Source organism: Haliotis rubra, unplaced genomic scaffold (assembly GCF_003918875.1).
Source record: "Haliotis rubra isolate DU_JTF1 unplaced genomic scaffold, ASM391887v1 Scf57, whole genome shotgun sequence".
NCBI lineage: Eukaryota > Metazoa > Mollusca > Gastropoda > Lepetellida > Haliotidae > Haliotis > Haliotis rubra.
Genome location: NW_025767268.1, coordinates 1,925,684 through 1,941,616, shown reverse-complemented (window position 1 = coordinate 1,941,616; position 15,933 = coordinate 1,925,684). Strand labels below are relative to the sequence as shown.

The following is a 15,933-nucleotide window of genomic DNA, read 5'->3' as shown; positions in this document are numbered from 1 at the left end:
ATTAAGTGCATATTTCAACATACTCCCTGACATTTCATATTGCTTCACACTAGTACATTAATTCTTCAAAATGTTTTTTCAAAGCATGTACACTTCGACAGAATGTAGAATGTACTCTTTAGCGTATGCCTTTTTGTACACTTAGTCATACTCTTTGACACAGGTACACAGAGCGTCCGCCCGGAGAGCGGAAGGTCGCGGGTTCGATCCCCGATCGCGTCATACCAAAAGACGTTAAAATATGGTACTTGTTGGTCCCTGTCTGGCGCTCGGCATTAATGGGTACAACAAGGACTGGTCAGCTCGGAGTCAGTATAATGTGTCTGAGTGGGGTGTTCATGCTTCGCTGTGGCATGGTATCTCAGTGGGCTAGCACTATAAAACTAGCTTCAGTCTGGGCTAGTACAAGCAGCAGCACCTACACATACACACGCATGCACGTCGTCATATGAGCGAAATATTCTCAAGCAAGACGTTAAACCCAATTTCACATCATCTCACCTCACAGGGACATGTTTACACATTCCTTCACAGAATGTACGATTTTACATATTCCTGGACAGAATGTATTTGTATATATTCAGAATTACATTATTATATATTCCTATCCATTTCTTCCGTGTTCTTTGATATTATGTACACTTCTCCTAAGTAATATATACCTGATTAGTGTATATACGTTTATCTGTAAGCCCTGGAATACCGGCTACATCCCCACATATAAGAACCTGCATATTGTCGGCTAGTATCACCCCCATGTAAGTCTCTTGGTATTGGGTACGTGACAACACAAACTCAACACTGAATACGCGTTATATTTACATGGACATATATTAAAACGTCCCGTGAAGATACAAGTTTGAATTGGTCTTTAGCAACCATGCTTGTCGTAATAGGCGACTAGCGGGATCGGATGGTCAGACTCGCTGACATCTTGACACATATCACCGAATCCCAATTGCGAAGGTCGATGCTCATGATTTGAATCACTGGATTGTCTGGTCCATACTCGACTATTTACAGACAGCCACCATATTGCTGAGATATTGCTGAATCCGGCCTTTAACAACACAACAACAAATGTATGAAAACTACAGCATTGTGTTGTTAACAATCTTGAGCAACACAGAGCACTTACCCCCTCCGTTCCTGTAGCACATATAGGGAAGCCTCCATATCAGACTGTAATCTATGGTGATGGCCAAAGCGGCCATTATAAACTCTGCATTGGAGCCCCAATACCCCCGTTCCACGCCCGGGGAAACAGCCGTCTGGTCCTCGACATCAAAGCTAGTTACAGGAGTTGATACGGCGGGTCCTGATGCAGTAGATTCCTGGGTAGTTGGAAGAGGCCCCCCTTCTTTCTTAGCTACATTGCTTGTTACTGTGTCTTCCTTGCTCTCGAGGTCCGCCATGTTTCGAATGTTGTCCTCCACTGTTCAGCTGGCAGCTTGTATGGTCAGAGCGGTGTTTCCTCAATTGTGCTCTTATCCAATTATATATTTATGTCATCAAATCAGGATAATTGTGCGTTAAGTTCATATTGGCAAAAGGCCAGCCGAGAATGTGACCGTTGACACCGTATCCTCACAAACGTTTGCTTGACAGCTCGTAGCGTTCTGGTTGAGAGCACAGTAGAATTATTTCCTCCTTGTCAAAACAACATCCCTCTGTAGCCTTTACTTAGACATGACACGTGTCATATATCTATGTGTATTTCTATAATTAGGTCAGTAGAAATATTGTAACATATTTAGACAGGACATTTTATAACAGACACACTTCATGTTAATATGAATTATAAACATACTATCTTACACCATACTAACCCCAAGGAAAATCAACTTCTGGCAACTATGTGTTTCACCGTTTTAATTATGGGGTCAACCCTGGCTGAAAAAGAAACAACTGATTTCTTCGGGAAGGCTATAATCAGGGAGTATTTAAACAGATAATGGTGATTATTTGTCAGTTTGGGTAAAGCAATACAGTTTGTAAGAAGAGAAAAAGGGATTTGGATTAATTGTTCAGGAAATTAGGTCAGGGTCTCCTGTGACAAGGTCAGACCTGAGTTATCTACCTTTGGACATACTTGCATAAATGTCGACTTTTGTTTTCTTTTTTCTGTTTAATCGGAAAAATATATGTGTCTTGTGTGCACTTTATCCGTAAAATATGCGAAATTTAAACATGGATGAAGATTTCAATGACGCCCCAAGAATTTAGCACTTAGGTTTGGGTATTTTAAGTCTTTTGTGTGCATTTAAGTGATATCTTTAAAATGCTGCAATCCAAAGCGTTGTTACTATGTTCACCATGTACTGAGTGAAGTACTTAGAGTAAGTAACTGGGAATCTCGTCGTAAGCGAAAGCAGGTTTTTAGAATCCACCACAAGTTTGATTATACTGGAACCAGTCATTCTAGACAACTTAATCATGCTTATGGCGGTATCTACGTGGTATCTTGTATAACAGGAACATGATGGAAGATGTTGTGCCTTCTTGGCGCCATCAAATCAGCCAACCTACAGGAAGAAATGGTGTCCACGGCAATAAACTAAGAACTTACTGCATTTTTAAGGAATATGAAATAGAACCTTACGTTTATAGTCGTCTTAGCAGAACGCAGAGAAGTGACATTGTTTCGATGTGGAGTAGCACGTCTTCGAATTGAGACAGGGCGCTACAACAACACTTCTTTAGAAGAATGAACATGCCCATGACGCAACGATTTTATGGAAGACGAAGCACACGTTTTTCTGCACTGAACAGTTTATATAGATACCAGAGATTAATTTGCCAATTTTAATTATACTCAGAAAGCAGGTTTTATACTCTCCAGACCAGAAGTGATTTTGTCTGCGGTCAAGGACTGAAAACTATTTTATCTATCCGAAAACAGATATTGTATGACATTATGTGTATTTTTTATGTATTTGTGTATATAGGTAAATGATCTATATAGTGTCTAAATCGTTATTATGTTATGTGATAATTTTACTTGGTTTTATTCATGTACCTCATTCTATAAGTTTTGTACACTGTTGTAATAGTTTTCATGATGCTATCGTGACGTGTTAATATTTTATGGTTCGTCTCTCATAACTCACACATAGGGTGGCTTTTTACGTCTTATGTATATGTAAAATTTTAATTATGTAATGTAACAAGGTTAGACTTTAGTAAACTGTCTGTCTGTCTGTCTGTCTGTCTGTCTGTCTGACGCGTGTTATGGCCCTGCCTTTCCCTTCCTCTGCCTGGGCGAGGGATGGCCAGTCATCACAGAGGCTGTAAGTTTGGTTCTTACCACCATATCCGTTCTTGGTACTTTCGCCAAAATGGTAAACCACGGACTTTCGTCTCACATCACACGAGTGGTATAACTAGATCATGTTGCACAAAGGGATATTAGCGCTGCCACTATCGTAAATATCGGAGATCACCTTAACGCTACGATAGCTTTATGCAACGGTTTCATGGAATATCGTTTTAAACAGCCTTAACCCAAAGTCACTCACTCACTCACTAAACCCATCAGAACAAGATGTGGCTATTCCTATTCCTTCCTAACACATGTGTTTATTACATCTTTGACAACTTCACTTTGTAACCGAGGCTAAGGTTACAAAAGGTGAATGTGATGTCACTGTTGTTTGAATGAGCACAATTGCGCAGATCGATGCTCGTGCTGTTGATCACTGGATTGTCTGGTCCTGACCCGATTATTTACAGACCCCCGCCATATAGCTGGAATATTACATCAAGAAATATCAGACGCACATTTGTTCAGCTCCGACTAGGTTTATTAGATTTAAGTATTAATATAGGAAGAAGATTGTCTGTAGAAAGAAATATGAGAATTTGTCCATTATGCACTTCATCTTTTGAAGATAAATTCATTTTATATTTGTATGTCCATATTATGATGATCTTAGAGAAGAAAATATATTTCAAGTAATTATCTATCAAATTACCCAACAATAGCCTTTGTCTCGATTCTCACTTCCAGAAATGAAACTGTTATCCGTAACCTTTCTCTATTTGTAAAACATGCTGTTGTCTTGAGAAATGATAGGTTATCCAAGTAATTTCATAATTGTCATTGTATTATGTATTATAGTTATGTATATGTATGTAACTCCTGTATATGGGCCGGAGGCCTTGAATACAATAAACTTGACTTGACTTGAGTGCAGCGTAAAACTAAACTCACTCACTAACTCATTGATTGAGCATATTTTTCATGTGACTCTCAACCATCTAAACTAAGGACTGAAAAACGTATACCGAGTTTTAGTTAAATGTAAAAAGAAGGAACCGTTGTTAAAGTGATTATGTGTAATGTATTCATTTACTTTTAAAACATGTAAAACGTAAAATGAGGCTGGAAAACAATCTGTAAAAATATTGTGGTTCAATGATGTCTTGGGTTAATATTCTACCGCCTATAATGAATATTATCGCTTACTCTTTTTCACTGTTATTGTATACTGCCATTGTATTTGCACTGTTATTGTATACTGCCATTGTTTTTGCACTGCCAGTTCAATTCCTTTGCAATAACTTGTATTGAATTGTAACCTGGATCATTTTTAGAATTTTGCATTTTAATTGTTATTTTTTTAAATTATTAAGTTTTAAAAATCTTTTTGGTGTGTGGGGTAGGGAGAGGGGGTGCTACGCTCAATTCTTATGCTAACAGAGAAGTCAGCTTAATGTTTTAAGAAAGGATTCGAAACGCACCAATTTGCTAAAAAAACATACAACCAACTACCAATGTTGGTTAAGCGCCAGTACAATTCGTTTAATATAAAGCATATGATAAAATCAACTGATTGGTGCATGTACATGTTATTATTCCTCTGTATATAATTTACGGTTATGTTGTAGTCGACCATGTCAAAAGTTGTTAAATAAACTATTCAGTATTTTCAGATTTGTATAATCTAGATAATATGCATAATTAGTACGTCATATAACAAATGTAACGATATTAGTATTAAAGTAATTAGGTAGCATCAGATAATAAAAACAATGTTTTAACAATACATGAGAAGCATATATCTTTTTGTTCGAGCTCTCTATTTCTCATTACTCCCGACAGAATGTACAGCCGATTGATCAAATACTCGTTAAGGGCCACATAAAATAGTAAAGACACTTGTATCATGCGTTGTAAAGATCAACACGTGATGGAGTTTGGCGCATGTGCATCAAGATTGTCAACACGTTTCCCGTTCAGTGGGCAAGGTCAGCTCCGACAGTCGTAATTGTTGACTCATATTCACGGTTACTCCCATTTTAACCTTAAAACACTATCAGTCACCAATGCCATATATTCAATTAGACCATTCACTATAAATATAAGGACATAATGATATAATTAGACACATAGTTCACTATTAATGTGAGGTTGTTCACAACTCCACGAGTATGCGTGGAGTATGCGTAGAGTATGTGTGTGTGTGAGAGAGAGAGAGAGAGAGAGAGAGAGAGAGAGAGGGAGAGTGAGAGAGAGAGAGAGAGAGTGTGTGAGTGTGTGAGAGTTTGAGAGTGGGAGAGAGAGAGTGTGTGTGTGTGTGTGTGTGAGGGTTTGAGTCAGTACGGTGTATTAATCTTCATCGATACGTTGCTTAATGCAACACAGCAGCCGGACGTTTTCTTTACTCTTAAAAACTGTAGGAGAAATTTCATTTTTGATTGACGACTGAAAAATTTAGAGATATATCGGAGTCAATCAAGGTTGAAATGATAATAATGAATGTTTTGAGAGTGCATCACCACTTGCTAGCACTTTCTTATGACCATACTATTAGTTGTTTGTATAGTAATCGCTCTTGAAAGGTATATTGATGAATGGATGGATGATGGATTTGCGGTCAGTGACAGTATATACAAACATACATACACATATTTGTATACGGTCAGTACCAGAGTGTGGATGTAGGTGAGAGGTTAAGTTGTCCTTCAGAAGCTATCCTGGCAGTTGATCTTTACCCTGACCCGGCAGCTGAGGTTATTACTGTTGAGGATGTATACGCCTCGTTTCTGAGGTCGACAAGAATAATTGTCCTTGGACAGGCCTGCCAAAGAAAAACAACAAACATCATTCTGTCGACTGAAAATGTACATACTATATATATATTTTTCAGTTGGAAATGTCTGAAAATAGGTCATCTTTTATACAAGGACTTCATGCATGATAACATCCTTTATAAACCTCTTGTGAAAATGAACATGATTTTCTTTACTACAATCAAGGAAAGACTTCATGCATGATAACATCCTTTATAAACCTCTATGTGAGAATGAACATGAATTTCTTTTCTACAATCAAGGAAGGACTTCATGCTTGATAACATCCTTTATAAACCTCAATGAACATGATTTTCTTTACTACAATCAAGGAAGGACTTCATGCATGATAACATCCTTTATAAACCTCAATGAACATGATTTTCTTTACTACAATCAAGGAAGGACTTCATGCATGATAACATTCTTTATAAACTTATCAGCAATATCACGGTAGGATATAACTGAAATGGGTTCCACAAAGTTAAAGGGGAAGTGTACACGAATAAATCACATTTATTCTTATATGAATCAAAGTGAACTGTTTTAATTAGTTAATACCAATGTTTGAAAATATACACTCATTTTTCTTACAATGTAAGTATAACCCTCAAAATAAGTGCTGAAATGTAATGCCAATATGAGGTATTTGTTTGCCGAGCTAAACAGGCCAGAGTTACCGCCCTTTGGTTATGACGTAATTGGTGCCACTTGATTTTAAACTGGTCTCCTGTCTAGTCCCAAATCAAAAGATAATAATACTGATGTAAATCACGTGAAAAAAAGTTTGTGAAAATACGAAGAAGCATAAGAACAGAACATGTAAGCAGCAGGACGGATTGATCGTGTGTATTTTCATTCATAACCTCGCCTCAAAGAAAATACCAAATATGTATAACAATGTTGACGTCCGTATGACATCACTATCGGGAAGCGACTTTTTCAAAATGGCGTGTTCACTGACATGAGTACGCCGGAGTTTTCGAAGGAAATTTTCGTTGTTTCAAGCAACGTATATGCATAAATGTGACATGTAAGTAGTCCGAAAATTCTGTCAGTCTGCTGGTTGTTATTTTCTTTTGGTTTATTGTGACCAAGGGAAATAGTCATAAATTAAGAGAAGTACCGTCATCGTTGTGCGTGAGTTTGCGTCAGTTATTGCGCCATGCTTTCAAAAACTATAATATGTTGTGACGAATCTAGAAAATCATTGGAATACACCTGTTTTATTTAACTATCTCTTGCTACGATACCTTTCCCACGCATGTTCTAAAACTAATGAGCAATTGTATGCAACAAGTAGGCGAACGGATACACTGTGTAAAATCTGAGACTGGCTTTGTATACATTTCAAACAAGTATTCTTTCACAGCGCGGCATCTTATATCCTCGATATATTTCGTTAGATTTCACTGAAACACTTCGTCTTTGTATTGGTGACAGAGTCCATTTGTCAGTTTATTTTGAACTGTATGAGGAATTCAGGGATTCATGTAAGGAAGATGGTGTTGAATTATACAATTGATTTCATGGACGAAACGTAACCGACATAGACGTGATTTTATAAACTCTATGTAATATAGCTGAAAATTCACTTTGACGTTTGCGTATTTTCCAAAACATTCTCAGCGATTCTCGGTTCATCGATAATGTTTCAGAACGAGCTTTGGTGATTCGATCATACAACAACAAAACTATCGCTGATCACAATGATCACGTCTTTCTCCCAGTAAAATTTGACATTTGAATTAAGACATACCATAAATTACGCAAAACGCAGTGAATGGTGATTTAGTAATGTGTCAAAACTGGCAAGATTTACGAAGCATGTAATTTTCAGTAAATTTGATCTGCAATGAGCGGATGATATCATAGAAAAACGAATTTCAAACAGTGTTCAAAACTGCAAATTGCATTTATCTGCGTGATGTATTTGGATATGTACTATCGATATCAAAGTGAAGGTACGATGAATCGTACGATTTATGTAAGAACTTTAGTAACAAACGTAGAATGCCGGCACATTCACCGATGGCAAGCAAGATGTAGTGCATATACGTTTAAGGTTTCATGAAAAAAGATACTGTTGGAAAGGCGACCGACTCAGGTTGAATATGTTATACAATTTGGTTACGTGGTAACACTTTTAGTACAATGTATACTGCAACGTCATTACAGTGTAGAACTGACAACATAGTCAGCTGACGGCTAGGCAACATGTGGATTAAAACAGTAGCCTGCGCATCGAGACACAAGAACCACACCTATACCTGCACCACGTGAAATGGGTCTAATAAGGTCTGACGACGTCATTCGTTTATCGTTTGGGCACCAATGACGTCATTTCCAAGGGACATAAGCCATGGTGTGTTTATTGTGGATATAGAACTCTTGGTAAATGTTGAAAATATGAATTGATATAACGCAAATAATAAATTAGTTACTTCTAATATATATACTGGTTTGGATATAAAACTACTTGATAAACACTTTTTATGAAGAAAAAGTGCAAGACAAAAAGGTTAATTTTCGTGTACACTTGCCCTTTAACTTTAAGTGGGAATCGGCACTTTGGCCTGACAAGCGAACGCTTTACCAATTACCCAAAACGGAAATTGTCTCATAGCGGAAAAGGTCAAAAGAGGTAGGTATAAAATAGATTTGTGTGCGCGCGTGCGTACGCGTGCGTGTGTAATTACAAAGCATAAAATTTAATGCAAGACATAAATTTAATATACATGGTTGACTGGATTAAATAATGAAATGCTGCTCTCACAGAATTTTATTCACTTTCATAGAGCTCCATTGGAGCTTTGATAACACTGAGTTTCGTTGTATGTGTAACGTATTATCAGTTAGGCAATTGATAAAATGCCTAGATGTTAGTTATTTTACAAACTCACTTAAAAAACATGTCAAAGAAACTTTTTATAAAGTTCCAAAGTTCCGAGTTCCAGACTTGATTATTTATCCGTAATAATGATGAGTGTGGCGTTGAAAAACGAACTAAATTTGTGACTATTTCCTTCCCATTTGGAACACTAACAGCTATATGATTGTTAAGTAATGTTGGTATTTGCCAAGGACGATTGTACATGCTTCTGATAGTTGCTTCCTTCTGACATATAATGTAACATTATTCTCTTATTATTGTTATCCGCAGCCACGATAGCTTTGATTCCATCAACAGTCAACATTTTGACATCGTACAAGCACAATGTTAGCACTGGGTTCGTGATATTTGTTTACAGCTTTAGTCACATTCGTACAAGTTAGCACTGGGTTCGTTGTTTACAGCTTTAACATTAATAGTGGGATACAGTACGAGAGAAGCCTGGCGGTGAATCCGATCATGGGCGACATCAACCTCCCTCAGCTGTAGCTCATCACGTTTACTCAGTTTCTCCATGTTGTCAGTGAATACAAACCTCTCTGCTGCCGGGATAGATCTGTGGACCGCGAACCTACCAATAGTTTACCCGGAAGTGTTTATCGAAAGTAAAAGATTAACATGGAATCAATTTCCATTCCACATTTGAGTTTTTTAAAACAAATTTATCGATTCATACGAATCGATGAGTCATACGACTCAGAAGTTGTTCGATCAAGGTTACAACTATCCAAGGTCTCAGTAAAGGCTTTGACGATGTTAATGGTAGAAATGTTGGGGATAATTCCAAATATCACGCATAAGTGGTGAAAATCAAGTCTCCTGTCATTCCCTATTTTGACTTATACCATACAATTTTTAGATGATCAGTTGACTAGCCTTTGCATGTGTTTGTGACGTGCAACCAGCAGGCCAGGACAGTAGGGCTGGGACTGGTAACCCGGGTACCCGGGACGGGTGGGTAATGAGTTGGACCCGGGTACCCGTCACGTTACCCGGACCCGCTTTGATTACGTGACTAATAAATTAAGACTTAATTGAATGTGTTTATAATTATTATATATATTTACAACGAGATTGTTGTCTTTTGTTTGAGATTGTTGACTAAACTAGCACAAGGTATCAACTGTCAACAACTAAGCATGTCACGTGTAACATAGGTTGCAAGTACGCCAAGTAGTTTATTGTTTACATGTAAATGACTCAAGAACGCAGACGTCCGCCTCAAATAGAGTCTGAACAAACTGCGAAGGTAGACCTATTGTTACCGATAAGGTAACTCGGTTTCAAAACATTTACCAAACTGTACGATGCATTTACCTTGGCCAGTTATAACTTAAGGCATTTCAATCTATGGAACACAAGACTATTCATCAATCAACGCAATTCAAAACCGTGCTAGGAGATTTTACCTAGGTCTAGGCTATTGAAGTCGAGGCTAATGAAGATGTTATTGGTGACATGGGATGGAACCCTGCAACTAAGTGTACGACAAGATATATGCTTGATTCGTTACTGGAGGAGAATGATGAATATGGACCAAGAACGTATAGAGCCCTATGTTTTTAATTGGGAAAATAATCAAGCACGGAACAGACACAAGCCTTGGCACTTAGCTTTTTTACCGGCGAATGAACACATTGGGAATCACCAAAGATGCTCTTTTAAACAACATCATCACTGTAAGAGACTGTGAAGAACTATCGTTACAAGCTTTTATGAAAACAAGGGAAATTTCATCACACCTGGAGAACGCAAAACGGGGATCGGGGAAAAACAAACTCTGGCACTACAGAACACAGGCCCTCGTGTTTTGCAAGGATTAAAGATTTTAAAAATATTGTTTTTGAGATGACCCCTGACTCGAAAGGCTTCACAGTACAATACATGATGTATTGTATTGTGAAGCATTTCGAGTCGGGGGTCGTCTCAAATTTTTATATATTTATAAAAAAATCTTTGATCCTCGCATAGACACGAGGGCCTGTCCTACAGAATCCATAAATCAATATTCGATATAACAGAGGCCTTAACGACTATTTAAGAGAAGACCCTTTAACATCAGCAAAGTGTTTCATGCCACGTTTTACCCTCTTATCGGAAATTGAGACGTCATCATTCCTTTTAAGCTCTCAAGATCTTATAAACGTACGTGCAAAAAACTGCTTTAAAACCCTTTTAAGACGCCGCCAAATTTTATATAAATAAGTTTAACATTTTATTTTCATATTTTTGTAGTTCAATTGTCATTTTATCTACTCATATGCTTCGAATATATTGTTCTGTGATATTTAATTATCAACCGTCTCTCATAACTCCCTTTATAATATACTCTCCCAAAAAAGAAGCGCATATAGGAATTTCAACTGTATTTTTTTGTTTATTTTGAAACATCCTGTAGGCTTTATGAGTCAATGAAATATAGCGAAATTGCACACTGGGAATGCAGACTCACCCGTCTTTGGCACCAACTCGAGGAAATCAGTTTGAGTGTCACATGGAGACGTGTGGTGGCGCTGAAGTCAATACCTCGTGTGACCACCGTGGGCATCCAGAACTGCACGGCATCGCCTCGGCATCGAACGATTAAGTCTCAGAATCTCGTGTTGCCCAATCGCAGCCTGTAGTGCCTGTGCGAGTTGCTTGAAGTGTCTGGGGCTGAGGGTTACGGCGTCGCACCCGTCTGTCAAGGGCATCCCACAGATGTTCCATCGGGTTTAAGTCCGGTGATCTTGAGGGCCAGGGGAGCACATTGATGTTGTGGTTCTGGAGGAAGTCTCTAGTGTGACGTGCTGTGTGGGGCCTGGCATTGTCCTGTTGAAACAACTCCCTCTGGCGATCAATGATTGGAAGGAGGTGTGGGCGTAGGATTTCGTCACAGTACCGTTAAGCTGTCAGGTTGCCCTGGATCATCACCAAATCACTTCTCCTACGGCAGGTGATCGCCCCCCATATCATAACACTGTCTCGGCCGAATCTGTCCACCTGGGGAACGCAAGCGTCGGCGAAACGTTCACGTCGACGTCTGTACACCCGCATTCTTCCATCGCGTCGTACCAATAGAAATCGTGATTCATCACTGAACCAGATTCTACGCCAATTCGGTAGGTTCCAGGCCTGAACGTTGGTGCACCAGTGAACTCGATGTCGACGATGTTGTTGTCGAAGCACAGTGCCAAAATAAGGTCTTCTGGCACGTAAACCAGCCTCTCTCAACCTGTTCCTGACGATCTGTGCAGAAAACCTCCTCAATCCGGGTATTTGTCGAGCGGTACTGGTCGCCGTAGTTGTTCGATGACGCAGGTGATGTACCCGGATGTAGCGATCCTGCGCCGCAGTGGTCGCTCGAGGTCGCTCAATACGAGGGGCATCTGCTACCGAATTCTGCCGGCGATATCTCTCCCAGAGCCGTGAAATGGTGCTTTGGTGAACAATCATGCGTCGGGCAACTGCACGTTGAGACTGGCCAGCTTCAAGCAAACCAATGGCGATATGACGGTTGGCTTCACTTAGACGTGGCATTTTGCGTTCGTCAACAATATTCCAAATACAGTGAATAATCGACAGACACCGATCCACCTTCTATACCCATCATTGAGACTATCTGATCCCCAACTTTCACGTGCATTGCGTGTGAATTGTGTATTCTGTGACACTACACGCCGAAATTGAAAATCATGCTGTTAAATACGGGTATTTTACGGATGGTGCGTTTTGTTGTGATGTTTCAAAACATCAACACCATAGGACTCATAAACAGAGCAAAGCCTTTTGTAAAATGAATCACGTTTTAATTCATTGCTACATGAAATTGCTATTTTCATGATGCGTTTCATTTTTTGGGAGAGTATATTTACTGTATTTTTTTATGTTTTTTTTTTTTTTTATTTATTGTACATATGGTCAGACGTAAATAAGCAATCTGACTGTCTGACTACTGTGATTGGATTATGAGTCCACAGAAGAGGGAGAGAGGTATTTACTTTGAAAACTTTATGTTTACATTACATTGTTTACTTGTTAGTTTAATGGTATACACTTTTTATTTATACCTTCAATTGTATTTTGCCTGTAGATTGGAACGGCATTTGTTTGTAGCTCCTGGTTTGTTACGGGGGGATGTTTGTTGTTCAGATGTTTCCACATCCATTACGTACTCCCTCCTTTCTGACTTAGCTGCACTGTGCACAAAGTGCAGTTTGTCTTTGTGCCTGATGCGAGTATTCAAAATATTTCCAGACGCCACTCTAATCCCATCCATAACTGATTTTATTGAAGGGGAATAACTCGCAATTAGTGTTATAACGGGTACCAGGGTCGGGTAATAGGGGGTCGGGTCTCCGGGCAGGAAATATGGACCCGTCCCAGCCCTACATCACACAGTTGTTTCCTTCGTTTTTTTGTTGTTGTTTGAAAATGAAAATTTTACACATGCAAATTTCACGCCATACACCAACCATCATTCAAGAGCGATTACTGTACAAACAACTATGGTCATAAGGAAGTGTAAGTGGTGATACACTCTCAAAACATTCATTATTATCATATCAACATTGATTGACTCCGATATATCTCTCCATTTTTCAGTCGTTAATCAAAAATGAAATTCCCCTACATTTTTTAAGAGTAAAGAAAACGCCCGGCTGCTGTGTTGCATTAAGCAATGTATCCATGAAGATTAATACACCGTAATGACTCAAACCCTCACACATACACACACACGCGCGTACACACACACACACACACACACAGTTTAGTTAGTGAACCCTTGACAATGATATTAAGATGTCGGTCTCGGTGCTTTGAGAGACACATATTCGGGTATGGTTGTGGGTTGGTGAGTATAATTTGGCTGAAATTGTCAGTTCAGGTATTGACATAACACTGAAGTTCACATTCAACTAGCTACATCTGCCTGCTGTTGTTTGCAATTCGCCCTCCATTGTTCACGCTCCGCCAGCTTTCGTTAAGAGACATGTTTTCTATTTTATTGAAGCTGTGTGAATACGACTAGGTGCTGACGAAATTTAGACTTGCGTCATTTAGGGGTTTTGCATTACAAAATGGAATGGGAAAATAATGTGAGACAGGCGAACCCAACAGTCTGCCTGAGGCGGCACGATTACCCAAGACAGCCAGGTCGTCACCACAGATTTCATTCAAGGTGGATTCAGCTTAGTAAGGACTGACTGACTGACTGAGTTTGGTTTTACGCCACTTTTAGCAATATTCCAGCAATATCACGGCGGGGGACACCAGAAATGGGCTTCACTAATTGTACCCATGTGGGGATTCGAACCCGGGTCTTCGGCGTGACGAGCCAACGCTTTAACCACTAGACTACCCCACCGCCCAGCTAAGTAAGGACGCTATAGAAGAAGTGAACTCAAACACAAGCAGAATAACATCTGCACGGAAACAGCATAGAGTTAAATAAGGGAAATCTCAAATGACACTAAGTATATAACTGACACTCATTTACAAGGGTTAGAAAAATATCCCCGTTTTCCGGTAAGAGGAGTATGTATGGTGTGGGGCTGACATAGGTGTCATGAAATATATTGTCGGGTACAAGTCCGGAAATTGGTAATAAACTCATCCTGGAAGAAATACGAATCCTTAGACTTTACCCAAAGTGGACGGTGAGGTACCTAGTGGTTACAACGTTCGCTCGTCACGCCGACGACCATGGGTACAATGTGTGATGCCCATTTCTCGTGTCTCACGCCGAGATTGTGCTGGAATGTTGCTTAAAGCGAGGTAAAACCATATTCACTCACTTTACAAAAAGTCTTTTTTCTGACTCAGATTTAATTGGCCCTAATAAACAAAACAGCTTTGAAATCACAGAATCACAGAAAATCAGTGATGACGACAGGTTTTAAAAAGGAGGAGACTGTCCCGGACTGCCTATCCATATTTAAGACTTATGTCACAGGATGACACTGTAGGACATATGAAACCGGACTTCTCTTTCACTTTAATGCTGCTACCTTTAATCAAATTCCAAGCAACATCCACATGTTCGGAATCTTCCATAGATCGTTGATTTATGTGTAGTTTAACAACGTATGGTGTGGATTTACAACTTCGTTATTATTTACAACACGACGTTTCTGGGCTCTTCTTGCCCCCTCGTCAGATGAATGACAGAATATGATTTACAAGCAAAGTATATAGTACGTACAGGAGGCCAGTGAGATAGAATTAATGACTGAGATGTACAGACATCAAGGAGATTAAGTGATATGTTTTGATTGAGATGTACAGACATCAAGGAGATTAAGTGATATGTTTTGATTGAGATGTACAGACATCAAGGAGATTAAGTGATATGTTTTGATTGAGGTGTACAGAGCTGAAACCCAGAAACGTCGTGTTGTAAATAATAAAGAAGTTGTATATCCATACCAAACGTTGGTATGTTACCTTTCAACGTATAGATGCCCATCAAGCATTTGCTTGTTGTTTTGTAGCAAAACGGTCGAACCCGAACCGTCAGCAAATAACCAGTCTCAGTAAACCGATTCCTTGGGCCCAAAATGGTGCCACCTCATGATCCCATTTCAGAACATTGACGGCAGTAGTAAAATGAAAAAGAAACACTGGCATATACTTTATAAGCAGTTTACTGGAAGAAAATAACAACTTGTGCTACAATTGAGTGAACAACACACTAAGTAAACTTAGGTTCAGTATTATTCGTTACACTGCTATACTGAATCTAACAAGCCCTAGTAGAAGGTCGCGTCAGCTAACCTTTGAGCGACCTACGACCATCCAATCAAACGCGAGACAGCCGAACGGATTTAACCAATCAGACAACGACTACTCGTTTGGGTTCGGCGGGACTTACAAAACGGTTTTTGGATTTTCTCTTCACTGGTCGCTGACATTGATCTATCAACAAACGAAAATCCGCATAAAACACAGCTATTTGACCTGCAGTGATACGCTTATGGGCTTTT

At 39.2% G+C, this 15,933-nt stretch overlaps 1 protein-coding gene and 1 long non-coding RNA gene across 3 annotated transcripts in view; both read right to left on the bottom strand.

The window, feature by feature from the left end:
- The window catches only part of LOC124254236 (sodium- and chloride-dependent glycine transporter 1-like), a 65,072-nt gene extending 63,437 nt beyond the window's left edge, over positions 1-1,635 (bottom strand). For both annotated transcript variants that reach the window (XM_046688126.1, XM_046688127.1), the window contains exon 1: positions 1,139-1,635. In XM_046688126.1, the coding sequence (XP_046544082.1) occupies positions 1,139-1,415 (277 nt within the window). In that variant the 5' untranslated portion in view covers positions 1,416-1,635. The remainder of the gene's footprint in view (positions 1-1,138) is intronic.
- Positions 1,636-3,127: 1,492 nt separating this feature from the next.
- Positions 3,128-12,711, bottom strand: LOC124254309. The gene is made up of 3 exons (XR_006892449.1): positions 12,700-12,711; positions 5,782-5,783; positions 3,128-3,211 (listed from the first exon to the last, which is right to left on the bottom strand). It is a non-coding gene; the product is annotated as an uncharacterized LOC124254309 (long non-coding RNA).
- Positions 12,712-15,933: the final 3,222 nt, after the last annotated feature.